The 27360-nt window shown below is 45.9% G+C and overlaps 1 protein-coding gene across 7 annotated transcripts in view; it reads left to right on the plus strand.

The window, feature by feature from the left end:
- Nucleotides 1-27140, plus strand: part of MEGF11 (multiple EGF like domains 11) — a 193223-nt gene extending 166083 nt beyond the window's left edge. Inside the window, exons 18-25 of one of the 7 annotated variants that reach the window (XM_042823968.1) lie at nt 255-383; nt 2723-2851; nt 2995-3228; nt 9138-9256; nt 14818-14884; nt 19697-19753; nt 24258-24464; nt 24556-27140. In XM_042823968.1, the coding sequence (XP_042679902.1) occupies nt 255-383; nt 2723-2851; nt 2995-3228; nt 9138-9256; nt 14818-14884; nt 19697-19753; nt 24258-24464; nt 24556-24716 (1103 nt within the window). In that variant the 3' untranslated portion in view covers nt 24717-27140. Of the gene's footprint in view, nt 1-254; nt 384-2148; nt 2184-2722; nt 2852-2994; nt 3229-3792; nt 3863-9137; nt 9257-14817; nt 14885-19696; nt 19754-24257; nt 24465-24555 lie in introns of those variants that run through there. The other 6 variants (XM_042823963.1, XM_042823965.1, XR_006169805.1 and 3 more) reach the window with 6 other exon arrangements.
- Nucleotides 27141-27360: the final 220 nt, after the last annotated feature.

The following is a 27360-nucleotide window of genomic DNA, read 5'->3' on the forward strand; positions in this document are numbered from 1 at the left end:
TAGTTTGTGTGGATGAGTGAAGTTTTTATTCTTCTTAAGTGCTTAAAAGGCAGTTCTGTAAGACAGGAGAAACGCTACTGCGAGAACATCAGCTGCTGTGGTAGCTCTGCATTTAGATCATCAAATACATGTTGTTAGATGTACACAGGCTGAAAATCCATAGATTTATAGGCTCATTTATTTCATGCTGTTAACACATTCGAGTTTGTGTTTCAGTTCATTTCTTCATCTTTCCTTACTCTTCTTCCTGAAAGGTTGCCCAGCTGCTTTCTATGGAAAAAACTGTGCCAACGTGTGTCAGTGTCAGAACGGAGCAGACTGTGACCACGTCACTGGGCAGTGCACGTGCAGGACTGGATTCACAGGCAAACAGTGTGAGCAAAGTAAGTAGCAGCATGACTTCATTTTGCCATTTCTTGTGGGGAAGAGTTCAGAATCCTTTGCAAAAATGGGCTGTGGACAGAGGTGTGCATGTTTGTCAGCCTCAATCAGGCACCTTGCATCATCTGTAGGGAAAGGAAGGCATCTCTGAAAAGCCAGCTGGTCTGTTTTAGGGCAGTAAAGTACGGTGAATCACTGCAGATTGGGCCTTTCCTTTCACAGCATGAAATCAGGTGGGATCAAAGCCTGTCTCACAGCCAGCACTGAGTGGAGGCAGCCTTCCCAAACCACTTTACTTGTACCTGATTGATAGGAACCCCAAACTGCATCATGCCTTACTAACACTATTGAGCGCAACAGCATTGGGTTTCCCCAGGCATGAAGGAAGACAGAAGAGTTCAAAAAGAGTCATTCCACTCTCTGACTTCCAAGGAATGTTGAGGTTTCCGTGACAAAGTTGTTACACTGTAGATGCGGACCAAATAAAGATTCATCTGTACATTGAAAACAGATCAAGGAAACAAAAGCTGCTTGTCATTTTTGGAAGGATTGCAGTTAACTTGAGTAGTGAGCAAGTGTTTAACAATGAACTTCAATTACCTTGCAAGAGTGCTTGCATATCTTACAGTAATTGTTGTCAGCGTCTCGCTGGCATATTTAGCACACTGTGCCAAATGCTTTCTTTTAAGGATAAAGATTTAGGGCTGTGGAAACTGTATATGCTGCAGTTGAAGAATTACTTGTTTGTCCAGTATAGTAAATCAAAAGAAAATTTTCACTCATTAACTTGGGTTCTAAATACAGGATGAAATCTATCTCACCTTACCAGGGCATTAATTCCACAGATATATTTTTTTCTTCTTTTTTTGGCAGTAGGTAATGCAATTAAACATTCCTGCTAACTTTGCAAGTCAAAGGCCTACCTCAGAGCTTCCCTGCAGCTTACTGCACAGATCTTTATGAGTGCATTAGGACATATAACTCAATTCATGAACATCTTTTCCATTTGCACATACTTAACATTCATCCAAGTGTGTGTCTCAGGATCACATCTGCATGCTCGTGGGGATTACGGACGGCACCGCTGTAATTCTGTGAGCAGCCAACTTACTGTGAATTCGTGTGCACCTTTACCCACGAATAAATAGGAAGTGTGAAGTTTCATAGTAGAGCTGAAGGTTTTATGCCAGAAACAACGTTGCTAATTTGACCTTTCTACAAAGCTTGAGATTTTATTTTCTATCCAAACTGCTAATGCATTCAGTTATTTGCTTTTCTACTATTTAAAAGTATTAGGTCTAATATGTCTGTATTAAGACTCCTTCCTTCTCAGAATCCCTGGATAGGCAGTTGCACCACGCTACAGATGAAATGCCGAAGTGCAAACATCGTTTCTGTGGTGCAGTCCAAAAATTTAGGCTATACTCCTTAAAAAGATACAGGCTAATGTTCATCACTTCATATTAACGTTTGGTAACTGGAATTTGCTTACAGACTGGCACTGGGAAGGTATTGTCACCCTGTGCAAAATGTGGTGGTGCTCAAGAAGCCACATGTTCTCCCAGATCATAGCAAGTGTGCATGCATTCCTAATGCCCTCCCTCCAGAAATACCAAGGATATGACAGAAGTTGTTTCTTTCAATTTGTTATTGAATGTTGCCTCGAGAAATTTAGTAAGCTGTCTACAGAGTTATCATAATAGCCCATCATAGTAATTGTATGAATAAATTTCTCAGTTGGACATTCAATCATTTTGTCTCTGACAGAAACAGGATAGAAATTCCTTCCATGTTAGGAATCCTAATGCAGAAACGGAGCAAATCGAATCATTCAGATGCTCATTTCTGTAAGTCCATCTCCAATGCGATATTAGTCTTCTAGCACTATTGGGGATAAATATGAAAGTATGCAGAATTTGTTTGGTAGAAGTCTGCTGTGTTCATGTGAAAGTACATTAAAACTTCTATTTGCAGTCCCCCCAGGAAAAGAATGTGCATATGCTATGCTCTTTCAAGATATTTTCTATAGCTTCTGAGATCATGCCCTGTTAAATTCCATACACCTGTAATATATATCAAGGCTTTTCAAGTGTGCGTGTGCTGTTGGTTTCATCCTTGAGAAGTCTTGTGTGGCTTTTCCTGAAGGAAAGTTACAGCTTAATATGTTGTACCACAGATTGTACACCACATACATTTGTCTCTTGCTTCAAGTAGCAATGCAACCTTGGGGAGTTATCCTAGTGAGACAAGGGTGATTTTCTGCTGAATTTCCATGGCGAGGATCTCACCTTCTTCCTCCAGAAAGTCAGGATTCTTTCCAATCTTTTCTTTGGCTTCCCAGAGTGCTCACCAGGAACATTTGGTTATGGTTGCAAACAACTCTGTGAGTGCATGAATAATGCTACATGTGACCATGTCACAGGTACTTGCTACTGCAGTCCGGGCTTCAAAGGAATCAGATGTGATCAAGGTACAGTGCAATTCTATCTGTAAAATCTCTCTCTCTCCCTCTGTCCCTCTTTGTTTTGTTTTTGTTAACAATGATGTACTTAAAAATCTCAGAAATGAATTGCGCGATTCAATTTACAGTGTGTTATGAATTACTTTTAACAGCGGCTCTTATGATGGAAGAATTAAACCCCTATACTAAAATTAGTCCAGCTCTTGGATCAGAGAGGCACTCAGTGGGAGCAATCATTGGAATTATTATTCTCCTTCTAATTATTATGGTCTTGCTGGCACTGTTTGTGTGGTATCGACGGAAACAGAAGGAGAAGGGCCATGACATGCCAAGTGTATCTTACACTCCAGCCATGAGGATGACTAATACAGATTACTCACTTTCTGGTAAGGGTCTTTTTATGTTAATCGAATACTGACTCGTATTCCTGTATGTTGAGGAAATCAAGCTCCTGTGATGTATAACATGCTACTGAGTGTCAAAAATAATGATGCTTCTATTCTTGCTCCGAATACCATGATCACTTAGCAGAGACAGGAAAGCAAATACAACATAAATTGACTGAAGCTGCTTCATGTATGAAACATTACTTACAAGACAGTGGATAGACCTAGATGTGAAATGTGCTGCATGGAATATATAAAGTCCTATTTTTCCTCTGTGAAACCTTAAGATGACTTTTTGGTGAGGAACGCAGGTGATTGGATTAGTATTAAGATTTTACTTTTGTCTGTGTTGCTGTTTCTGATTTGAGCCCTGCTGTCTGTTGTCCCTTCTGGGTGCAGACCAACCCCTGCTGTTGAGACAGCTGGTGTCAATTTTCTTCCCAGGAGCTGATAAAAGCAGGAGCGAGGAAGGGGGAGGTTATTTAAGTTTAAAAAAAAAAAAAAAAAAAAAAGTTGCACTGATTGATTTCTCACTTCTTTCCATCTTCTGTTTCTGGTCTGGAGATCAGTTTATCTTAACGGATTGGCTAAACTTCATTGCTGTTATTCTTCATTCCTCAGTGGCCGATCTCAGGTAGGAAGCCAGGTGGGAGGTGGTTTTGCTTCCTTCTTGTTTCCTCCAACCTGTCTCCAGTGAGGATCTGCTCAGCACTTGCTGTTCTCTGTCTGCTCTTTGCTGCATCTCCCTTTGGATGGCTGTAAGGCTGGAATTTTATGTCCTAGTAAATACCAGCTCCTGAAACAGGCAGAAGTTGACCCAGCACCTCTGCTTTCTCAGCTCTGCATTGCCTTTTTCTTCCTGCTTTATGTTCAGGATGCACAAGGCCCAGCCTCTTGCCCCTGGTTTGCCCTCTGTGCTGTCCTGGAGTGGCATGGCTGCATTCTGCTCCTCTCTGCCCTGGGTGCACCTGGAAGGAGGCTCTCCCACCAAGCAGATGTTACTGTCTGCCAAACACTGCTGCCTAAACTCATTTTTAGATCACTCGGGTTTGTACTGGAACATTCCTTCTTCTCACAGCTACAAGATGAGAGGAAAAAAAAAAATCAGCCTTGGACCTCCTCTCATTGCCTTATTTTTGAATGTTAGCTTTGCAGGCTCTTGCTTAAGCTGCTGATTTGGGTAAGAAATTTATGAAAACGGTGCCAAAGAGGGCTCATCTGATCCTTAGCTGGTTGCCAGCATGATTTGGCCTGAAATTTGTCATTTCTACATCATTTGAAGAGCCAGACCATGAACTTGCAAAAGAGAACTGTGGCACATCTCAGCAACAGCAGGGCTCCGAGTTCCAAGAGAGCAAATCACAGCTGTTGGCACTGGAAATTTTTCTGAACTTTTCAGCCATCCGTTTCGTTCAGATTGACACTTTATCCTTTTATTTACAAAGCCTGTTCCACATAATTTATTTGTGAGCTCTTCTAGTCAATGGATGTGTAACCCGGCGTGTTGAAGAGGCACAACTTAGAAATTTGCAAATAAGGTATATTGCTGAGGCTGGAAGTTCCTGACTGCAGTCACTGAGCTTCTCCTTCCAGACAGTGTTGTTTTTTCTCCGTACTTTACCATGAATGGAGATTTCCCAGTCAATCTGATGGCATCCCAGTCTCACGCTCTGCAAGAAGTCTGAAGAAAGGCAATGCTGTGAAAGGAAGTTCTCACCCTTCAGATGGAAGATAGACAGATGACTTTCCTCCTCAGCTACAAAGTCTTTACATTTGAAGATGCTGGTAGCCCAGCACAGTCCTGCTGGTTATGCCTCTGTAGGCACAGAACCTCCTGTATGATGTCCTTCACATTCCTTTCAGGTGTTCCTGCTGTCACACAACACTTAAGCAAAGAACACTTTGGGACAGATGAGTTCCTGGATACATCACAAATGTCTGAGGGATCACATCCTGCAGCTCCACTGAACCTGGGATCCTCTTCTGGGCTCTGGGCACGGCACTGCAGTTAATTCTTGCTGGCATTGCTGCTCTGTATCAGCTCAGTGCCAGGTTCTCTACTGGTCCTGTTTCCATCATGTTCATCTCATTCAATGATGGGTGTGCTGAGGCTGGGCCTTTCGGTTTGTCTTTGTGCAATCTATTGCTACATGCAATAGAAACTTTGTCTCTCAAGAAGCTGCAGCTGAGGAGTCAGCCATCCATTCCTGCCTCCTCCATGACAAACTGCTGTGTTTCTTGCAGAGGAAGTCTGAGAAGTTAGAAGCCATGCTGCATCTTCATCTCATTATAACATGTCTACAGGTATCAGCACTGTTTCTAGTTGTCATCTTTCAGGAGGAGATTTCCAGATTCTGCACAAACTCCTTGCCAAATTCTGACGCTGCTCCAGTGGCTCTACAAAAATTCCTACCCATTGGGCACCTTCACAGCTTTGGCCTTGCCAGTGCTGTTTTCAGCCTTTCACTGGATGAAAACTGAGACAAGATCACAGATAAAAAATAGATAATGTAGCACGGCTGGATGGCGAGAACAATACGTGTGGGCATGCACGAGCATTTGTGCATTGCAGGACACTGAAGGAGAGTAGCAGCATTAAAGGAATACATCAGAGATTTTTGCCTGGAGTCTCGTGTGTGGATTAAGGACAGAATGAATACTCTGCAGATACACTCATGCAGTGAATACAATCTTTTGCAAACCTATGAACTTTGGCAGGAATTCTTCCTGAGCAGTGATTGCAGAATCCAGCTCCACATGGGTCTGTGGTTAACCTGACCCACCATTGCTGTTGTGTGGGTGGTGGTGTCACTGTCATAGAGTATCATACATGCAGATCAGTAGCTCCTGGAGGCTGTAATCGATAACCTGTGTCTGCAGGATGTTTTGGGTCTGTGTGTCGTTAGCTCTGCAGATGCTGATAATGCGTGCACATATGTGAGGGAGATTATAGGAAAGGAAAGCCCCTGGGCAGCCCTCTGACCATTCAGTATCTGGGGATGAAGGATGTGGCAGCAGAACACACTTAACAGCTACTGGTGGGAAGGAGAACCACCCATGTTGGGAAGCTGACCCACTGTGCATGGATCTAAGAGCAGGCTGTCCCCAATAAACCTGAAAGCAGAACAGTGCTCCCAGCATGGGAATGATATATTGCATCCAATAGAGGATTTTAAAGCATGGATCGTTAACTCAAGGACATAGGGACAGAAGGGAAAATGATGCAGTAGTGCTGGAGAGCAGCAGAGATTTCTTCTCAGGACTTGCACAGAGGTGTGGTTATGGGCTGAAGTGATGATGGAGGTCTTCTCAGAGTCATAACAGACTTTATGATAGGGGCGATTCCTATGCTGAGAGCCAAAAACTGAGCAAAGTTCAATGCAAGTACAGCATCCTGAGCCTTCAGCTGCCCCACTGACACTCAGTGAGTGGAGAAGATCCGCACAAAAAAGCCAACTGAGAGGAAGAAGAAAGCAATGCCAGTTTGCAGCTCGAGCTCTCTGTTCTATTTACTGCAGTGCTCACTCCCCGTTTCCATGCCCCCCTGTCCTCCCACTGCAGGATGTGGATCATTGCTCTCTGTGACACCGCACAGCCGTGGCTCACAGTCCTTCAAGGCATGAAGCATTCTGGCTCCCATCCAGATCTCTGTGCCTTCCAGCACTGCGCAGCCGGGGCTCACAGTGGGACTGTGCCTTCATGGGGCCCTGCACAGCATGGATTTCTCCATGCTAACATTGACATAACCTTTGGGGCTGTTTTTATTTTGTTTTAATTTAAATTGTTCTTTTTTATTATTATTCTTTTTTTTTTGTCTTTTTAGCCATTTAAGTCAGTGCACTATTCAGGGTAGAATGAAATTCTCATCTTTGGGAAGAGGTTTTTTTTTTTTTTTTTTTTTTTTGTACTGGGATAGCATTAGATTTGAATTTGATGTATTTTCAGGCAGTGGTTGTAAGAGCTTCATGAATAAATGTGTAGAAAATGGACTGTGCTATCAAGGTAAATCAACCTGTGTGGGTACTTAAGTATCAGCCAAATGGAACTGTGTAGAAGGAGTAATTCTGAGTATATGGGGCTGCATGCAATGAAGGAAGACAAGATTTCTGGCGATGCAGACTTGTGTACGAGCTCAGATTCATTAATTCAGCACAGTGCTAAATAGCAGGGCAGTCTGGGAGACTTTTCCTTCAGCTCATTTGGGGAGCACAAGCGCTATGGCCAGATAAGCTGGGTGTGAACTTGTAAGGCGTCAGCTGCCTCAGCAGCATCAGTGTGCACCTCTTATCTGGCAGCAGAGCAGCGAGCCAGACCTCCTTCTCTTCAGGCTGATCCTTGCAGCTGAGAGAGGGCATAGCAGATAAGGGAAGGGGAAGGCAGCGCTGAGAGCTCAGGCTCAACCACTCACCTGCAGAGCAGAAAAATGTGGGTTGGAGCTGTGCTCCCCAGTGAGCAGACAGCACCTCGTGGGCAGGCTGAAGGCTGTGTGAGCAGCTGTCTTTGGGTCCAAGACCCAGCCTTCATTTGCAGACCCCCAGCAGCAGCTGTTTTTATGTAACTATTGCACATATCGTGGAGTTAAGGGGGAGGAGGTGGCAGAGCCCTGGCAGGTTGTCTCATCTCCCCAGCTGCTGCGCTGGGCAGAAAGTTATTGGTGGCAAGCCAAAAGAAGCTACATGAAAATGCTTGAGTCCTGGAAGCATGTGCTGATCTGAGAGCCTTTGCTGGCAATATCCTCAGAACATAACCAGGACCAAAAGGTTTTGCAGTGACCGCAAAAATCACACTGCATGTTCCAGCAGAAAGATGCTGGGTCAGATTTGCACACACACATGCAGGTCCCTCCCCTAGCACTTACGTAATAGACACCCTGCAGCTAAAACCTCTTATTTGAAATGAGATATTTCTCAGTAAATTAAGCTAAATCGAGATCTCCACCAGATGTCAGCAAAGCGAAGTGCACGGCCACAGGAATGCAGGTATAGAATGAGAGGAGCAGAGGGCAGAGGAGGCGGCTCCTGCAGGCAGTGCCCTTCCCCACCAGCTCTATGGGCAGCTGCCCTCTGCGTCTGCATGCCTTTCTGGGGCTGACCTCCCTTCTGCCATTGAAGCCCTGCTCATTAAAACTAATCCACGTATTTACTTCTTACAGGGCGTGGTGATTGATGTGGTTTTGAGTTGTTTGGATTTTTCACTCTTTCTTCTGGCGCAGCTTTGAAATATGTGTCTGTCTGTTGTCACGCTGAAGCCAGCCTGGCAGTGATGCTTTCCTTAGAACCACCTGTGGAGATATGATGTGTTTCCTGGTAAACTGTTTCGTTTGGTAAACGTGTTGCTGAGTTGAAGAAAGGAAATAGCTGAGGAGGTCTGTGTGTAACGGTGTAACTGCCCGACTTTTTCTCTGCTTTTTCTCTGTGCCTTTGCACAACAAGCTATAGGAAGTGCTTTTGACTTCTTGGTACAGCTATAGCACATTGATTTATAACACCCTGGAGCAAAAAGTTCTGCTTCATAGCTAAAGGGATTATTATCACCAGTGGCTCCTACATGTGCTTAAACCAGGGAAGAAGCTGCTGTAAACTAAACATCCATTTGCTGAGCTTTGCATTTCTTCCCTTCTGCACAGCACAGGTGGATTGTCAGGAATTTTTATTTCTTTCTCTAAGTTCTTCAAAAGGACAGTGCTGTGCCAGATAATTATGTTGCTTTTTTATCTTATACTTGATGCTAATACTGCAGCGCTTCACCCCATGATGTGCAGAATACGTTTCACCTGGAGATGCCGCATAGCACACAGCGCTGACACAGCGCTCATCGGGTTTCTCAACTTCACTGTCTCTCATGTGTTTTCAGTTTCTGAAGAACCGTTACAGCTTCCAAAGTATTTGTGATGATTGTTTTCTTCCCAGATGTATCTCAAGGTAGCAGCAGTGTGCACTGCTTTTCCAACCCAAGCTACCACACTCTCTCATGCGGTGTGACTTCGCGCTTCTTTCCCCGTAATCTGGATGGGAGCAGCTCCAGTAAGGTAGATATGATCCCACCCCACTGCAGCACTGTTCTTATCAGTTCAAGGAAATAAAGCGAAGCAATGCCTGCTGGATGCTGGCACGGTGCCTCTGATGGACACAGCAGGGTCTGCCTTCCCTGTCTGTGTCTGTGTAATCTCTGTGCCCTCTGATGGCAGCCCGTGGTCAATAAGCCTTGCTTCCTGAGCAACTATAGGCTATGTTTGCATCTCAGGAAAGATAAAGAACCAGATAATTGTGATTCTTCATTAATATAATGAAAGCAAATCAATGAAGCATTAAGTCAGGAGTCTAACTTGGCTAAATCGTCATTTCCCAAATCAGCAGACACACAGATATGCTGTTGGCACCAAGAGAGATGCGGGAACGTGCTGGGGGTGAGCACAGTTTTCATCTGAGGTGCTCAGAGCTGTGCTGTCCCTTCATGCTCTCAGCAGAGCTCTTCAGATTGGAAATCTCAGGCATCTAGGAGGACATCCCTGCGTGTGCGATTGATTCCCTGGGGCCACTCATGGACTACACTGAATTCACCGCTTCAGCAATAGACTGAGATGTGGTAAATAGTAAGGCAGCTCTTCCATTGGACACTTAATAAGCCAAGGTGAGGCAAAGGATAGGGAGCAGAAGAAAAAAGAAATGCAGTTGATTTACTTAGGGCTGCAGCTTTAAAAATGATGGTGCTTGCTGGCTGCATCGGCTTCATCCAAATGTAGCTGTGGTCACTGGGAAGCCACGGGAACAAAACTGGTGCCAAAAAGACACCATGTAATGAAACAGGGCATGCAAAAATATTTCCATTTGTACTCTTGTTGGACATTTCTTGGTTCTAAAAAAACCAATCTCATTAAACTGTAATAACAAAGCTGGCTCTAGAGATTTCACAGAGAAAAGTTTAGACAGATGTGTAAACATGTTTTCTGAGGTGGATGGTCCCCTTGCATCATGCAGCTTTGCTCCCCAGGTTGGAAGTGCAAATGCTCATAATGTCAGATTCAGGATGAACACCGTGAGTGTGGAGTTGGACCGTTAATCCTACTGCACTAATTTCAGTGAAGTTGGAAAAGGTCAAAGCAAGCACCTCTCTTCATTTCCCAGCCTGCAGTACTATCTGATCACACAGCAATTTCAAATATTTAGCTGCCAAAGAGCTATGAAACCCAGCGGTACATCTGGACAAGTGTGAAAGCTGCCCGCCTTGCGGCAGTGCTGCCTCTCATAGTTGATCAGCAGGTTGTCCTGGCATTGGAAAAGAAGGAAAAAAATGGATCTGGTATTTTTAGGGCACTTATCAAAATGTATGCCCTGACTACTCCTTTACATCCCCCAGCATCTAACTTATTCATTAGAAAGCTTTGCAGTGCTGGGTAGCCGAGGATGGCCAAAAATATGCAGCTCCTGTCTTGCTGTTCTCCAGCCAAGTAAGACAAAAGAGCATATAAAGCCCTTAATGGCTGCAATAATGAGTTTCATTTCCTAATCAGTTTGTCTGGTGCCATTTCCACTTTCTGCAGGAAAATGTGCACAAGTTGTGCTTGGAGGATTCATTTTTTTCCTGTGCCAGCTGGGGTCACACGGGAAGCAGTGCAGATGCAAAATGAAAAAAAATGTCAGAGGAATCCTCTGAAGTGCTGAGGCAGAGTCCTGGGTGTGCTCTCCTCCCTATGCTTGGAGGGCCACCTTTCTGCTTTCCATCCTGCTGCCCAACCCTGCTCAGCAGGACACCCTGCACAACCCTTCCAGGCTGGAAGGGTCTCACCTCCATTTCCCCTCTGCCAGACAGTTGGCCACTGCTTGGGATGCTGCCCGTGTCCTTACAGTAAAACTTAAAGCTGCTGAGACAAGTAGGAGCAGAGGTGTTGGAGTGTGTGCAGGGGAGTGCTGGTGCTGGAACACATGCAGGCAAAAGCAGGTGGGAGGATAAGGGGGAGTGTATGAAGAGAGACTTCTTTTATCTAGCAAAATGAATGCTAAGAGGGAGTGTGATTGCCATCTATAAATGCATCGGGGTAAACAGTAGGAGGGAGAAGAGCTATTTAAGTTAGAAAGCAGAGTTGGCACAAGAACAAACGAGGATCAACTGGCCACGAATGCATCGAGGCTGGGAGTGAGATTTCTAACATCAGATCAGTGAGATTTTGGAACAGCTTCCCAGTAAAGCTAAGGGGACAAAGAAACCTGTTAAAACGGAGCTTGATGTGTTATCTAAGTAATTATGTGCCAGGATGTCTGCAGTGAAAGGCAGCCAGACTCAGGTGCCCAGTGATCAAAGCTGTTCCCTAACACATAGTCAGGGTCTGGGCTGTGTCATGGCTTGGGGAGGAGGAGAGGCTCCTGCATCCCAGTGCAGACGGGGCAGGGAAGCTGCTGCACAGCTGTGCCAAGAGCAGATGGGGTGTGCTCACCTCAGTGTTTCACAGACCTCTTAATTCCACCCTACCCAATGAGAAGAACATTGCAGCCAGAGCCCACGTGTTGCTGGCTTCTGCAGACATCATAAAAATCAATTGCTGTTAGGTGTCCTGAGCAAATGTTTAAAGCCAGCATATTTGCTTCTATTAAAGGAAGTTCTAAACTTACAAATAGCAAAACAGAGGTCGCTGGAAATGGACTTACTGGTTATCACCCAACTGGTAATGAACTCAGCCACCAGAAACATTGTAAAGTAGCTCTGACTGAAGCCCATGTAGGGAAAGAAGACTGCAAACACAGTGCTGGGGAAGGCCCTCTAAAGCTGAGAAACACAGACACCTGCAGCCAATCATTGGCAGCTGATGGAAAGCACTTACCAGCTGTTTTTTGGGAGGATACGATGGAGTTGGTGCCCACATTTAGTTGCTTGATTACTGTAGATTCCTTAGAAAAGCTGAGTGTGGACCAACGGTGCTCAGCTCCTTTCTGTGATCTATCCAGCTAGCTCTGAGGCACAGATAACAGCCCTGCTTTATTCCTGTAAGTATCTCATTGATCTAAAGGAAGATTTGCAAGGTATGAGGTAGTTTTAACCAAGTTGCTAAAGTTACATGCTTGGATTTTTAGTTAGCAAGTTTACTATGAAATGTTTTTTTTCCTCTAGGAAAGTAATTTTGGTTCACAAATTGAAGTCTCTTCCATCTTGGGGAAAAAATGTTAGCAAATTATAGCGTGCTAAGAACTGATAGGAGCACAAAGAGACAGCTATAATCACATTTCTTCATAATTACCGCATTCTGAAAAACTTAGAAGTGTCCCCAGATCATTTCATTAAAAAAAATCAATTCTAGCCCATAGCTCTTCATGCCAAATTCTGGGTTTGCGAGCTGATTTATAAACCCTGTGCAAACAAGGCTTTTAATAGAAACTTGAAGACTTTAATAAATGTGATCTAAGTGGTGCAGCTGGAATGAAAGTTGGCATTCATGTGATTGCTGCAAGTTACAAAACAAAGAGGAGCAGCCGTGGGCTTTGTGGCTGAGGGCTTCACACCACGCAAACACAGGGCTGGCAGTGCTGCTCCCTGCCCCGTGCTCTGCTGCTGTCTGTGCCTTCCTGTCTGTGTTCCTTTGTCCTTGCTGGGGAGCACCAGGAGCAAGGTTGGGCTGCTGCTCCTCGCAGGCAGTGATTGCACCAGCAGTGCTGCAGGTTACTGTAGTAGGGTTTGAGTGTGGGCTCAGAGGGTCCTGCTGTGACAGTGTGCCTCCAGTCCCACGCAGCACCTAGGGGCTCAGTAGCTGTATGTCTGCCGGCCAGAACCTTTGGCACTGAGCTGTGCGCTGACCCCATGGGCTGGTAGGAATCCATCTTTGTGTGTGTAAATACATGTGTGTGTGGTTGGAGTAGTCACCCCATTGTGTGTCCTGAACCTTTGTCCTGGCTGCAGGGCAGCCCACCTGGAGCACAGCTACGTGCTTCCCAAATGATATAACTGAGTTTTGCAAAAGTTTCAGCTGAGTAGCTCCCAGCACACTGTGCACTTGCTTGTAGAGAGACCCAACACTGTGTGTGTGTGTGTGTGCATTCACACCATCTGTCCGTGCTGTCTCCTGTGTCTGTACAGTGGTTTCTGCCATGCCTGCACAACTCGCTGTGCATTACGCGTGGTGTGAACACACACCAGGCTGCTTTCTGCATCCAGAATTCAGTCAGCGAGGTCAGGCTTTCGCCTCTGATTGCTACAAATCTTTCTGCTGATGAAATCCAGTTTCTGAGATGGGATAAAAGCTTCAAAATGTCAGTATGCAGCTTGTAATATATATATACACACATAAAAGTGTTGCTGTCCTAAATGGGGTGCTCCTGGTGGAGCGCAGCGTTTGCAGATGCTTTCCCTGCTGATAAAAGAGGCTGCAGGGCTTTGCAGGCTCATCTTCAGCAGAACCTCACGGATGTCGGGCTGAGCAGGGCCTGCTGGTCCTCGTGCCCCTCAGCATTGATAGAGGAACTCACTGGGAGGTCCTCAGCACATCACTGCCTGAATCCCAGGGCTGACAGCAGCCGTTTCTCCTTATGCATTGCAGCACATTGCCCTGCACTGGGGTGGCTGCAAGCAGGGCTGCGCAGGTGGGTGATGCTTGCTCTGGGGGCAGTGGGTGCTGGGCGCCAGCTGGGATTTCGTCTCGCAGTAGATGTCAAAACATCAGCAGTATTTTTTTTGTCCCAGGTTTTAAAGCTCAGTATAAAAGCTAAGCAGAAATTAATGAGAGATCAGGAAAAATGAAATGCTGTGGAGAGCAATGAGGGCTTTGTGACTTCAGCTCTTCAGAAGAGGGCTGGGATCTGCCCTTGAATTGACACTTCCTGAGCTGTAGTTTCACAGGGGTGGCTTTCAAGGGAAAGATTTCAAGGTGGAACGCAGCAGCTTCCACAGCTGCAAGGATTCACAGTCCTTCATTGCTGGGATTTGCTGACCCGAAGCGCTGTACTCTTGCAGAGATCCCACAGGAGCACTGACTGCCTTAATGGCTGTGCAGAATCCCCATCCCTCAGGCAGGCACTGTGTGCCCTCAGCGTTGTGTTTAAGCATGACCTCAAGTGAGGATTTTCCTAGAGGAAAATCGAGGCTGTGCTGGCACATCCTGAGCCCTGCAGCAGCTCCTGCAGCCAGCGCCGCCTCGCCGTGCCCATCCTGCCAGCTGGGCACACGTTTTGCTGCCTTTATTTTCCTTGAATTGAGAGGAATCTGCTAGCTGTTGTTTCTCTTGTAACTGAGTACACAGATGTATTACAGTCCCAGCGCCTGTCTGCATGCTGTGTTGGTGGTTTGGTGCATCCATCTCCATCTGTCGTTCTGGGGCTGCCCACGTGTCGCTCCGTGTGCACGGGTACCTGTGTGATTTGTGGCTCCCCGAGGAAGCCCCGTGTTTTCCAGCATGCTGTGTTCATTGCCTGGTGAAGTGACTTTCCTTTGTGATTTTCCCTAATGCTAGTGAACAACTACCAGACTTCATACAGATGAGGATCTGAAATGGTGAGGCCAGGGCAACGTCCATCTCCCTTTTAGATTTGTGACATCAGTGCACTGAAGTCTTGGGTGGGAACTGTGTGTTGATTTCAGCATTAACTCATTATCATACTTTTTGAACAGCTGAGTAACAAAATCCTTGACAGAGAAACTGCAGACTGGAGACCCTACAGCTATCTGAATGAACTAGGTCAGTAATTTTTAAACAATTTAATCATTGTAGTTGGCTTCAGAGCAACACCAAACCCAATCAGCCATTTGTGAGGACGTTGACAATAATGAAAAATACTGGTGTTGTCTTTATTTCAATACCAGAATTGCCAGAATTGAAAAATTGAGATTTGAACATTGTTTTCTTTACCACAAACCATGGATTGGGAAAGCAGAGTCGATATTCGCACTCATCTCCCTTCCCAGGTTGAATTGCTGTCTGTCTGCTCTATAAATGTGTTTTTAAGGAGTGAAGTTCAATTGCCCCGAGTTTGCTTTCCCTACCCTCCCTTTCAAACAGGGATTTCAGCAGCTCTTACCCCAAAACTAGGTAAAATTAGTGCTTTGGATGCTGTTTGTTTTCCTGTCTGAGCCCTTGAAATTTTAGTTTGTCTTTGGCAGAAAGCACTTGCCCTCTCCTTTACTGATTGCTAATATCTTACTGGGAATGCACAGTGTGAGGGAAAACGCAGGGTTAAGTGGTATCATGGGGTTTTTAAGGCCAGCTATCTCAGCTCACGAGGCAGAGGCAACTCACATCAGTTCATCACATCGTGTCAGGGCGCCGTGGCCACGCATTGTGCCCTGCCCAAAGAGCAGCTTTTCCCTGCATCAGGAAAATCACAAAGCTGTCGAGCTTCAGTGCAAAACCTTTTCCATTGCTATCATTTGTTTCTGTTTTCTTCTTTCTAATAGTCTGCAGAACTGCTGCTGTGCTTATCTGTTTGTAGCATGGAGAGCTGGGGGTGGTGAGGACTTCCACATGTTCCTCCAGTCGGTTTTTCTTTTGCCACCTTCCTGCTTTTCTCACTGGCTTTATTTATCTTTATCTAGCTGTATCCTGCACTCGGAGTGTTGCATTTGTCCTCCATCCCTGTGCTTTCTCAATAGCTGATGTGATGCTAAATGCTCTTGCACTAAGAACAACATAGAGGTGATAAATAGTGAAGCGATCTACAGCAAACAACAGTCACAACTTCTTCCATAGCATTTTGCAACCCAGATATGTTATTTTGATATACTTTCTTCCATTTTTTTTTTTCACAAAAATGTCTGTTTTCCATTAACTGATAAAAACGAGAATTTTTTTCCCTTTCAGTATCAGAATTTGTTTGCTTATGCTACATTTCATAGCATTGAGTTCTTCTTTAGAGCAAAACCATTTTTGCACGAAATTGTAAAATAATGCATTTTCATCTTGTGCTGTTGCTTCTGTGCAGTAGAAATGGCAGATTCCATTTGTGTGCAATTTTCAGATGAAAGTGGAAAAACTTATATTCTATGTTTATAATTCCAAATGTAAGTGAAGCCTAATGAAGTCAAATAGGAGATCTTGGCAGCTTTAAGCCACATCTTGTGCGGTTGTACCAAAAACTCATCCCACCATCAGCTTGTACTGCACAGATGCTCCAGATTCCATTTGGAATAGCAGGCATTGTGCATTGCTAAATTTGGGTAAAATAGGTGGTTTGTTTTTTTGGTTTTTTGAGTTTTTTTTTTTTTTACCTCTGAAATGCATTTCTGATCAAACACTGCTCAGGGCTGGGTGCAGCCCCAACCTGCCCAGAATGACACCACCTGTATTTTGGGCACCCTTGTACGACCACTTTCCAAAGGACGTGGCTGTGCTCATGCTGCACATAAGGACGCAGGAACTGCGCTGATGGGGAAAACTTTGCTTCTCAATACCACGCTGGATCCGGGCTTGGGCTTCCCTTTGATCTTGCAGCTCAGGGAGAGCCGGAGGAATTGCTGCTCCCAAGGAGAAATCACTACCTTGTTCAGGAGAAGCCAGGATCCCATTTGGTGCAGCAGCAGCAGGCAGCTACCGAACAGCTGAGAGGTGCTGTTGTGCTCTTTTCTGCATGCTGTGCACTGTAATGCCTCATTTCCAAGTAATGCTTCTGTATCTGTGTGGAAGAGGACCAAAGAAATGCCCTCTGGAAATGCTGTGTGCTGTTCATTTGCCCGTGTAAGGGCGATCACACAGATAAAGGAGACAGGGGTGCTTTAATTAACCCTTCTCTGCTCTCTTCCCTCTCATAGGCTGCAGTTTTACAGCTTTGGAAAACACCCTCTGATTGTTCAGTTTGCATCATTGGCCTTTGCTGAGCCAGGGGTCGTTCCCTGAGATTTTAATTGCAGAGAAAAAGAGAGATAGTAGTGAGTGGGCTTGGGGCCAAAGGAACAACTGAGGATCCAGTGCTGCTCCTAAGTCATCCTGTGTTCCCTGTGATAGCAACGGAGCACAACAGGCAGAAATTGTGTAGGAAAACAGTAGCCTTATGTATGCCTATGCAAGCCTATGCATATATGCTATATGTAAGTGTATATATGCACAGATATATCCTCTCTGCATCCCTATCAGTGGACCTTATCAGTCTGCAAAAGTTCTGTCTCAGTTCTGCAGAGCTTCATTCACCGGGCTTGCATCCTTTACAGCCAGGAGATGTGAGGAGCAGACCAAAGTCTGTATTTTTACTGCTGGCACATTTGCTAATGAGCTTCAAATATCAGCTTGTCAGGCTTTTTCAGTGAGATAATTTTATCGGTTAAGTGGAGCCAGAGTCTTGTGATGAGCACATTTCTGACCTAACTCGCTGTGTGCCTGCAGCTCTTGTGGCTGTGTGCTTAGAGCTCAGTGCTGGGAGACTCAGTGGTGCCAAGGAGAGGCAGCTCTGTCACCTCTGCTTTGTGTTGCTGCTGTTTAATGCAGTCCAGTCCTACTAGTTTCAAGGAATGGCTTGTCTGCATTTTCTCTTTGCTGTCTCTTGTTGCAGAACTGGAATTATTTGCCCCACGGTTAAATCTCCTGTTGCCAGAGTCCAGTCTGCATTAAGCAACTGAGGCTTCCAGCTCCTATTCTAAGCAAGTCAAAAATCTTAAAACATCTACTGGGCTTAGGAAAGGTTGTTATGCTCATTAGCTCATGTGTTGGATGCAGTGGGCTGCAGACAGAAATGGTTTTTGTGGAGGTTTTTAACAGTAGCCCTCAGTGCAGACACTGAATGTGCAATTTGCTGCACATCTGAAGTGACTCAAGCTGCATGTATTCCAAGGACCGAAGCCACAATGTGATTCAGAGCTGACTCTGCGTTTTCTCTAAGCTGTGAGGTGTGGAAGAATATTTCCAGACAGGACTCTGATTTCAGCCCAGCACACAGTTTAGCTTCAGACTTAATTCTAAACCTTCCTACGTTCCAGATTCCTTGTTTATTTAGGTCTTTTCCACGTTCCTTACTTTTGCAGTTTACAAAATAACATATCCATCGTTCACTGGGAGAATGCAGTGAATACACAGAGATGGGTTACAAGAAGCACAAGCAATGATTACAGGCAGATGTAAAGGGAAGAAGCCAAGAAGGCCTGGCGGGGTCCTGCAGCCAACGCAGTGCAGCACCAATTCTGCGTGCACCTTTCCCAGCAAGTGTGTGCTTATTTTCTACTGCTGCACTGGAGCAAATGAGAGCTGAGAAGAAGCATAGCAGTGTGGAGTTGTGCTGCTTGCTGCAGATAAATACTGCTGTTCCCCAGCTCTGAACCAGAAGCCAGCTGCGCTCAGATCAGCCCGGTGTTGCTGCAGCAGCCCTCCTTCTCATGGGGTCTCACATCTGTGTGTGCAGCACAGTGACCTCTGCTGCTGCAGAAGTCCAGCCAGTGCCTGCCATTTCCAGCACGACTCAGAGTGGATCAGAGTTGGTGAAATATGTGCTAACGGTGGAGTTCTTCCTCTCTGAGCCTTCAGGTCCTCACCGTACTGCTGCTTCCTCGCTGCCCCGAGGCTCCATCCATCAGCATCTTGATGATCACAAAGGAAAAGTGTCTGTAAAGATCTGACAAGGATGCTCTGATCAGGTGGTTCTCATACATGGAGTGGACAAGTCACAGCCTGCACGGACCTTGCTCTAACCATGGGAATCTTCCCATTAATCCCCAAGGACAGCCAGCTGGGAGACCTCTGGGACACGCTTTTACCAGCGTAACTGCACTGCTTGACTGGGATTCTGTCAGCCACAAAGGCAACCAAATTTGTGTTGATTTTGCTAATCAGAGAGGAATACTGGACTCTAGTTAAAAAGAATTAAAGGGCTTATGTTAGCTTTTCCTTTTGAACTGATGGATGTTCAGGATAAATGTCAGTAGCAAAAACAGAGAAGGTTCCCACCCTTTCTACCTCTGCAAGCACTAACAAGTTCTTGTGGAATCACGTAAGGCAGAAGTCTTTGCTTTCAGCTCTCCACTGAGTTCTGCACTTTCAGGCTGCTCTTGTCACTTAGGAACTGTTGTCACAGCTGATGCTAAACCTTGCAAACTTATAACAAAGTCATATAGAATAATTTAGAAAGATGGTACACAGCTTAGAGTCTTAGACTGTGAGTTAAATAATGTATTGTACCAGTAAAAGTAAGCCAAAAATTAGAAAGTAATGCAACATGACTTGCAGGCTCAGGTTTGAAAGACTTTCTTTTAGGCTCCCTTTATCCATCTAACCTAGTGTTTCAGTAATGAATATATGGGTTTTTTTCCTGTTCTCCTGATGGATAGCAGTTCTTGGTAATGAGCAGTACCCTGTCTCCAGAGAAGCTCTTAAGCATATGCATAATTTTAGGCACGCACAGAATCCCCACTGAAGCTGAGTGCGTGCTTACTGCCGAGGATGTGCTTAAGAGCCTCCCTAGACGAGGGCCTTGATGTACAATTTAGAAGAAAGACTATATGCTGCTCAGTAGTCAAAGCAATCCAATTTACATAAATATTTATTTCTTTTCCATTATATATCATTTTTATGCAGGTGCTTGTGGGATGGATAGACGTCAGAACACATACATAATGGAAAAAAGCTTCAAAGGTATGGTATCCAGTGCCTGCAGCCACCCTGGCAAAGAGTTTGAGAAGGGTGTCGTAGAAGAGGTGAGATAGGAGACCTGGGCGCCCAGGTGAACGGCTCTGCAGAGGCAGAGAGGGACAGAGCAATTACCCACAGCATGCACCCACGTGGCTGTCTGGGATCTGAGTCATGGATGTGAGTCTTTCCCAGGATGGGGACTCCTGCCCTGGCAAAGCATCTTAGGAAACAAGGCGGGTTTGCTGCGGGAACAGGATGTGCCAGTGGAGGGGAAGCTCTTGTAGGACCAAGCAGCCATCCTACAGGGCTTCCTGGTGGCGGTTGCTGCTGATGGACTGGTGTGTTTGTCTGTAGGTTGCAGCTCCATAAGGCTCTCAGCTGCCTAGAGAAACAGCTGACCCTGCTATACAGCCTTTGCAGAGATTTATAGCAGAGCCTGAGAAAAGACCTCACTCAGTGCATTAACCAGTCACACTGGCACGAAGCAATTAATGGGCTCTGACTCTAGGGCTGTTCTAAAAAGGGATCGTGTGTGAGTCATGTAGAAAGGCCCAGTGACTTTAGATTTTGGTTGTCCTTCAGACTTGCACAGTCAAAATATTCGGCTGTGCATGAACTACAACTCTTGGCACAGTATGGGCTGCAAGCACCTCTGCTCCTGCCCTGCCCCTCAGGTTGGGTCCTGGCCTGGCTGCCTGATTCCAGTGCTGCCAGTTGGGCTCAGCCAGGCCCAGCTCACTGCTCCAAGGGGCTGAGCTGCCACAGGGCGAAGCCTGTATCTGCACTGACAGCAATGCTGCTGAATACAAAGCTGGTAAGGGCAGTGATGGATGCTGACAGCCAGGCCTGGGAGCACTGAGCGCCTTGTGGCTGCTCTCTATAAAATAAAGAGATGTAATATTTGGTAGAACGGGGCTTTACAATACACTGAAGGCAACCAGTGCTCCATGGGCAGGTCCTTCTTGACAAAGCTGAATTTAAAATATTAAGAGGGTTATACGTGTATATCCAGCTCAGTCCATTCATTTCACTACTTCTGAAAAAAGGAAAATTTTTATTGCCTAGTTAGTTGTTCTGTTTACATGGAGCTATTAATTTCGAGATTAGTTTAAACTAAATTACCGTATTTAGAAGGTTATAAAGCTGCTTTGAACAGTCAGACATCCCACCTAGGGCATAATGATGCAGAGGATGTATCCATGTGACAGAGGAAAGTACAGCAGGAGAGAGCTGTGAAATGCAATTTCTACTGTGACATACTGTGTTTATTATCCAGGATCTGAGCAGTTTTCTTTCCATGTCTGTCTCCTTAATGAATTCAGAACTCAGGACCAGAAGCCACATCAGAAAGGCTGGTGGGCTCCTAGGGCAGCAGGGCAGGCACGGCGGGATGCAGGGACCCCTCGGGTAGCGAAGGGCTGGGAGCCACCGTGCCACCCCATGCCTGGTGCTGTGGTGTGACAGCAGCTGAGCTGTCGCTGCATTTTGAGAGCAGTTTCTTCCCTGTGTGTGGTGCCCAGTGCTGCCATTTCCAGCTGTTCTTTACAGCCGACTCCTTTTCAATCATTTATTTATTTATTTTATCATGAATGCTGATGCACTGGTGGGATAATGTGACCTCAGGCACTGGCATTTTAAGGAAGTAAGTTCCCTTTGCGCGATTCCCAGTGAAACCCCAGCAGTTTGGATCACTGATGCATGCAGAGGCTCGGGGCATCACTTAGTGCGGGTTGTTTGCTTGTTGTATGGGAACACAACTGTGTCATGCTTGCCTGAAGCAGAGCAGAGCTCTCTCTGCGTTGCTGTCCTGGCAGCAGTGAGGTTAGCCAGGGAAATGGAAACAGCCATAAATGTGATTGAATAGTAGGAGAGCATGTTTTACCTGTGTACATCATATGTCCTTAGCACTTTGAACATGAAAGTAGGTATGAGGCTTGTCATTAGCATGCCAGAGGATATTCAGAGCAGAATAGAGTAAACCGGTCTATGGGAGGGACATGTAGATGCTGAATAACCAGAATGAGATCTCCTTGAAAGGTGTGTGATGGGTATGCAGGCAACCCAAAGATGGGACCTCAAAACCAAAGGAACCCTTTCTCCCGCAGCAGGCAGGGTGCTGAGCTGGGGATGGTGTGGGCACAGCAGAGCCCAGCGCCCACGCACAGCCCCAGGGCGGCTGGACAAGGGATGGCTCAGTACGTTTGAGACGAGTTAAATTAATTTGTGAAATGAAATCTGACAAGTGATGCCAGACTTTTTAATTATCCCCAAATTACCTCAATAACAAAGTAAGTCAGAGGCTGCCATATCCTTCAGAGTTAAATTCCTTGCGATCCTGTGCATAATGTCCTGTGGGCTAATGGCTCCCTGGTGTACAGCGTGTTACCCAATGTGCCCTGGTGCTCTGTAAATTATACCATATCTGAGCAAAGGGCCTAATCCCTGGACAGACACAAAACTCCCACTTACGTCAGTGGGCATCGGTTCGTGGCAGCGCTGCCTATGGGAAAAGGCAGATTTCAGGACTGCCCAAGTGACTGCAGCAAGCCCATGTGCTGTTTTGCTGGTCCCATCTGCGTGGGATGTAGCAGTGGTGTCAGTACTGGCTCAGGAAGGTAAAAGTAGCTAGCTGGATGGAACCAGATCACATATCCAGGCTGAGTCCTGGTGGTGCCTGCACCAATGCCTCGAGGAGCTCGTGGAGACCAGAACATATAGTGTATAGTATAGGTATTTTTAGCCTAAAGATTTTCATTTCATTATAGAATTTGTTAGTCTTTGCTGTCTCCCCACTTTTGAACACTAGTGGGTCCTAGACTGCATGGCATCTTGATTTAAGTCATATATGTATCAAAAGCTAGTAATCCTGAGATCATTCATGCACAAAAGCCTTTGGTCTTGCAGGGTTGCTTCATTGCTAAAAGGAGAGGTCAGGCTTTCACCAAACTGCCTTTACTGGGATCATGTTGCTGGCCAAGCCTTGTGCCAGCGGCTGCGGGTCGCTGGGATGCACCAGGCTTGCTTTACTGTGAAGGCATTGTTAGATCTCATCCAGGCTGACGTCAGACAACAAGCTTCTAAATTTTAATTACTCCATAAACATTGCACTGGTGTCGGGGCCTCTGCCAGCCCTCACCTATGAGTCCAACCGGGCTGCTTCCCTGACCCTGAGAGCTGAGGAGCCCAGAGATTGGTTTGTATTGCTGAAGTCAGAGGAGAGAAATGCAGAGGCTCGCTGCAGGGCATGACCTGAGCCCTGGCTTAAGGGAACCTGCTCAGCACCAGCCCTCATGGGGACTGAGGGACACGTACAGACACAGCTCCAGGTCACACTGGTGATGCAAACTGGCAAGTGAGTTAACAGGATGGGGAGGAGAAGCACAGAGATGAGGTTTTTATAGGAGAAGTGATATCTTGTTGTCTGTCTATTTCTTAACCTGAATTTCTCTTTTTGTCTCCCATACTAGACAGCGGGGGCAACTGGGATTGCAGCTATTTTGCAAGTCCCGCTATTTCACCGGGAGTATTTCATATATACCAGGATCTGCCTTTGTACTGTAACCCAGCACAAGAAAATGCCTCATCTTTCATTGCATCGCTCTAATTCTAAATTAATGGCACTGCCCAGCAGGATGCACACAGCAGCAATGGCACGTTCTTAAATGTCAATGTTAAGACCTATTTATTCTCTGTTCTGTTTCTTTTTATTATGTGAAGCAAGACTGGCACTGTACCTTGCAGCAGGCTGGCACACCCAGCCAGGGTCACCAACAGGGGGACACCAGTGGTGCCACTGTGCACCAGCCTTGCTCTCCCTGCTCCTCCATCCCCATCTCCTTCTTCCTGCCCAGGGAGAGAACCAGTAGATTACTACAGCAGTGGGGAAAAAAAAAAAGCAAAAGGGAGGTTCAGATGGAGGCTTATCCCCCTGTGGAAACCCAAGTGTTCCCCACTAGCAGGAGCTGCCTCCTTCCAGTCTTAATGGCAGAAGAGAATACAAACAAACCAGGTTCTCCTAGTGCTGGGAAGCCCCAGGAACAGAGCTCTCAGGGGACACAGTGCATACGCTGCGCTGATGCAGTTCTACGCCTGCTGGAAATGTCTTGCTTTCAAACAGATGGCATTTGACGTACTCAAAGCCCCTGGGACACAGATGCTGATGGATCCGACCCACAGCTGCATGCATGGGCTGCAGGTTACAGCAGGACTCCTTAGGAATGGGAGAGGGAGGAAAAGATTGCCACCAAAAATTAACTACTGCAGTAAATGACAACTAGGACCTTTCACAGCAAAACCTTTGGTTTCGAGCAGGTTTTTCTTTCCTGCTAAGGGAATTGTGGATGCAATGGTTTGGACACACCCAGAGCACAAGCATTGGGTGTCTGTGCTGGATGCTTCAAGGATCTTCCTTCCCCATGCCCCTTCTGCCCACCCTGCCCCTCCTCCAGAGGTCGAGCTGCAGCCCACCCAAGGAAGTTAACAGTCCCACCCCAATCTTGTTTTGCAGATTATATGAAGGAATCTGTGTGCAGTTCCAGCACTTGTTCTCTGAACAGCAGTGAAAACCCATATGCCACCATTAAAGATCCCCCCATCTTAACATGCAAACACTCCGAGAGCAGCTACGTGGAAATGAAATCGCCTGGTCACAGGGACTCCCCATACTCAGAAATGCCCACTTCATCGACAGCCAACAAAAACATCTACGAAGTTGGTAAGTGGGAAGTGCCGCCTCTCATCTGTTAACAGTTGGGGTTTACCTCAGTGCTGCTGGGTACTGCAACCACTTTCCCTTGCTTTCCCAGAGCCCACCATCAGCGTGGTCCAAGATGTCCGTGCCCGGAGTGCCAGTTACCTCCAAAGTCCATACGACCTGCCTAGGAACAGTCACATTCCTAGTCACTACGACCTTCTCCCTGTAAGGCACAGCCCAACGCACGGGCCATCTTGGGACAAGCAGTCTTAAAGGGATGGACTTCACTGTGCTGCAAACACAAACTCTGAGAAAGCAAAGAGAAGACAATCCTTTTCGGCACTGCAGGATGCTGACGTGACTTTAGGCTGCAAGGACCTAACGTAGCTAAACATCAGCTTGGGCCAGCTGCTGCTGCATGATGTTATTTAAAAAGACTTTTTTTTATATGGATCACAAGAACTAATGAGAACCTTCTCCAGATGTCACTGGAGTGCATCGCCCCTGGAAGGTGTCCACTTGCTCCAGGCAAAAGCTCTCTGCCATGTGTATTCTAACCCTGGCTTTGCTGTAAAATAAAACACAACACACTGAGTAGGAGGACCTAGAGACATGCATACATCTCTACCAATTGCATCAGAAAACCTTGTAATGTTAGGAACGCTGGAATACAGTTTATATCTCTGTCATAGAAATGGACATTTTTCTGAATGAGAGTAGGAAAGCTGCTTGTTTCACTGTCTGGAAACCTCATTTATTGCCATCGCTATGGGCATCCTGTGCAGATCATGCTTGGTAATTAATGCTCTGTTCACCTTTCATTCAGTACCAGGGTCCTGGAGTACAGGAATACCAACGCATTTTTAAAATGTAACACTTTGGCCAATGCCCAGTGATCTTTGTCAGCGATTGAAGTTTAAGCAATGAGTCCCATACCCAGCTTACTGCACTTGGAACAAGCGCAAAATGTTTTGGTACAGCTATGCTTTAATTTTCCTTGTACACCTTCTTTTTCATTAGATAAATGCACAGCTTTTTTGGGTGGTGCAAACAGACACACTTTCACCTGCATCCTGGGACACTGCAGGTTTGCACAGACCAGCCCTGGTTCAGTTTCCTAACAGTAGGACGCATTGGCTTCATCACTGGCAAACCACGTCACCACGATGCACCTGGCAGCACGCCCTCCATGACACCCTTTAATTTGATGTGCATTACCATGTAGTGCAACTTTATCTGTTGATGATTTTACCTGACATGCCATTACACTGAGCTGAAAATGGGTTTCTTTTTTTCAGCAGCTGTTTGTAAAACAGTTATCAAGGGGTTGACCTATGGTAAAGCTTTGGACTAAGCCACCATGATTTTTTTTTTTGTAATCTTTATTGACCTAGAAAGTAGAATACTTGCCGTTAAGCAGTTCCTTGTAGATTTTGAGCATGAAGTAGTATTGATTCTAAGTATGTAATTTTACTAGGCAAACGTGGAAGTAGCAAGTTGCCTTTTAAAGATTAAAAAAATTCTGTTGCACATTCACCAGTCTGATGGAAGCAGAAGAGAACCAAGCCAACACCAAGCTGTTTGCTCTACATCTGACCACCAGTGGAAACTGCTGACCTAGGGGATTGGTATGAGGACCCTGCTGCCATGGAGCCAGCAGCTCAGAGCCAGCTCCGTGTGACAGAGGCATCGGAGCACCTCGGGTAGGGCAGCACCGTACCCCACAGCACCCCAGCAGCAGCCAGGATGGCAGGGCCAGCTCTGAACCCCTACGTGCAATTTAAGAGATCCAGACAGCTGAGCTGAGCCCAGAGATCCCCCCCCCAGGCTTGCAGAAGAGCAGATTTTCATGTTTCAGGATAACTCCAAAGTATTTACATGAATGCTGCATGTGTGCATGGGGGCAATGACTGATGAGCAAGAGTAGTTTTATTTTCCAGGAAAGCCTTATATGAGATGTAATAGGCACTTATTTTGTAGGGCCAGGAGGGGTATATTTTGCATACATGAATGGAAAGACTTACCTCAAAAATACCAAGAGAAATGCAGTTTGATGAGGAATCCTCTGGTTAGAGACCTATCTTGCCATCTAGCACAAGCAGTCTCAGCTGCCAGCCTGACCAGGGTCTGTGTGTTGCTGTCAACATTGAGATGAGAGAGCAGAGATGAGGCTCAGAATTTTGTTTTTGTTTTTTTTTTTCAAAGCTGGATTTTCAATCCAAATGCAACGATGTGCATAGAGCTTAACAGGAAAAAAAAGAAAAAAAAAGAAAAAAACAACAAAGGAAGTACCTTCTGTATATTATTAGCATTAGCTTAGGAAATAGGCATCAAAATGGCAATACTTTTTTAAGGCAAGACAGATTTGTAATATATTTGTTCACTGTGCAAAGGTATTCCACCTTGTACAAAATAAATCCAGTTTCTCTCAGTGTGTCTTTCTCAGACTTACTCACTGGCAGACCAAAACTCCCAGCCCGCGCTCAGGTTGAGCGCTCCATGCGACACTGCTGGTTACAGAGGGGCTCACCATGTCTTCATGGAAAGCCTCGCAGGCACCTTGCAAGCCAGAAGCTGTTTTTCTGTTGCAGGACTTCTCAAAAAACGTAATGACATAATTCAGACTGAAATTTTGAGCTCGCTTTGAGTAAAGCCCAGCTTTAAAACAAATGCAGTAGGCACAGTATGCATCTTTTGTACAGCTCTTCCCGTAGCTCCTGTCTGCAGCAGCTGAACCTTTGCAGGTCTGAGCAAGACCTCAGTGAGGCAGAAACAAGGCGATGACAGCTCCACGTCTCTCTGCTGTTGATGCAGTGCCTCTCAGCCGTGTCCCAATGGCACGCAGTGACGCCAGCAGGTTGCAGTGCTTTTGGTGGGCACAGGACACAGGGCAGCAGTGACCCCAGGACCAGGCAAA

This window comes from Centrocercus urophasianus, unplaced genomic scaffold (assembly GCF_019232065.1).
Source record: "Centrocercus urophasianus isolate 14NV4802_14NV808 unplaced genomic scaffold, USGS_Curo_1.0 seq_23, whole genome shotgun sequence".
NCBI lineage: Eukaryota > Metazoa > Chordata > Aves > Galliformes > Phasianidae > Centrocercus > Centrocercus urophasianus.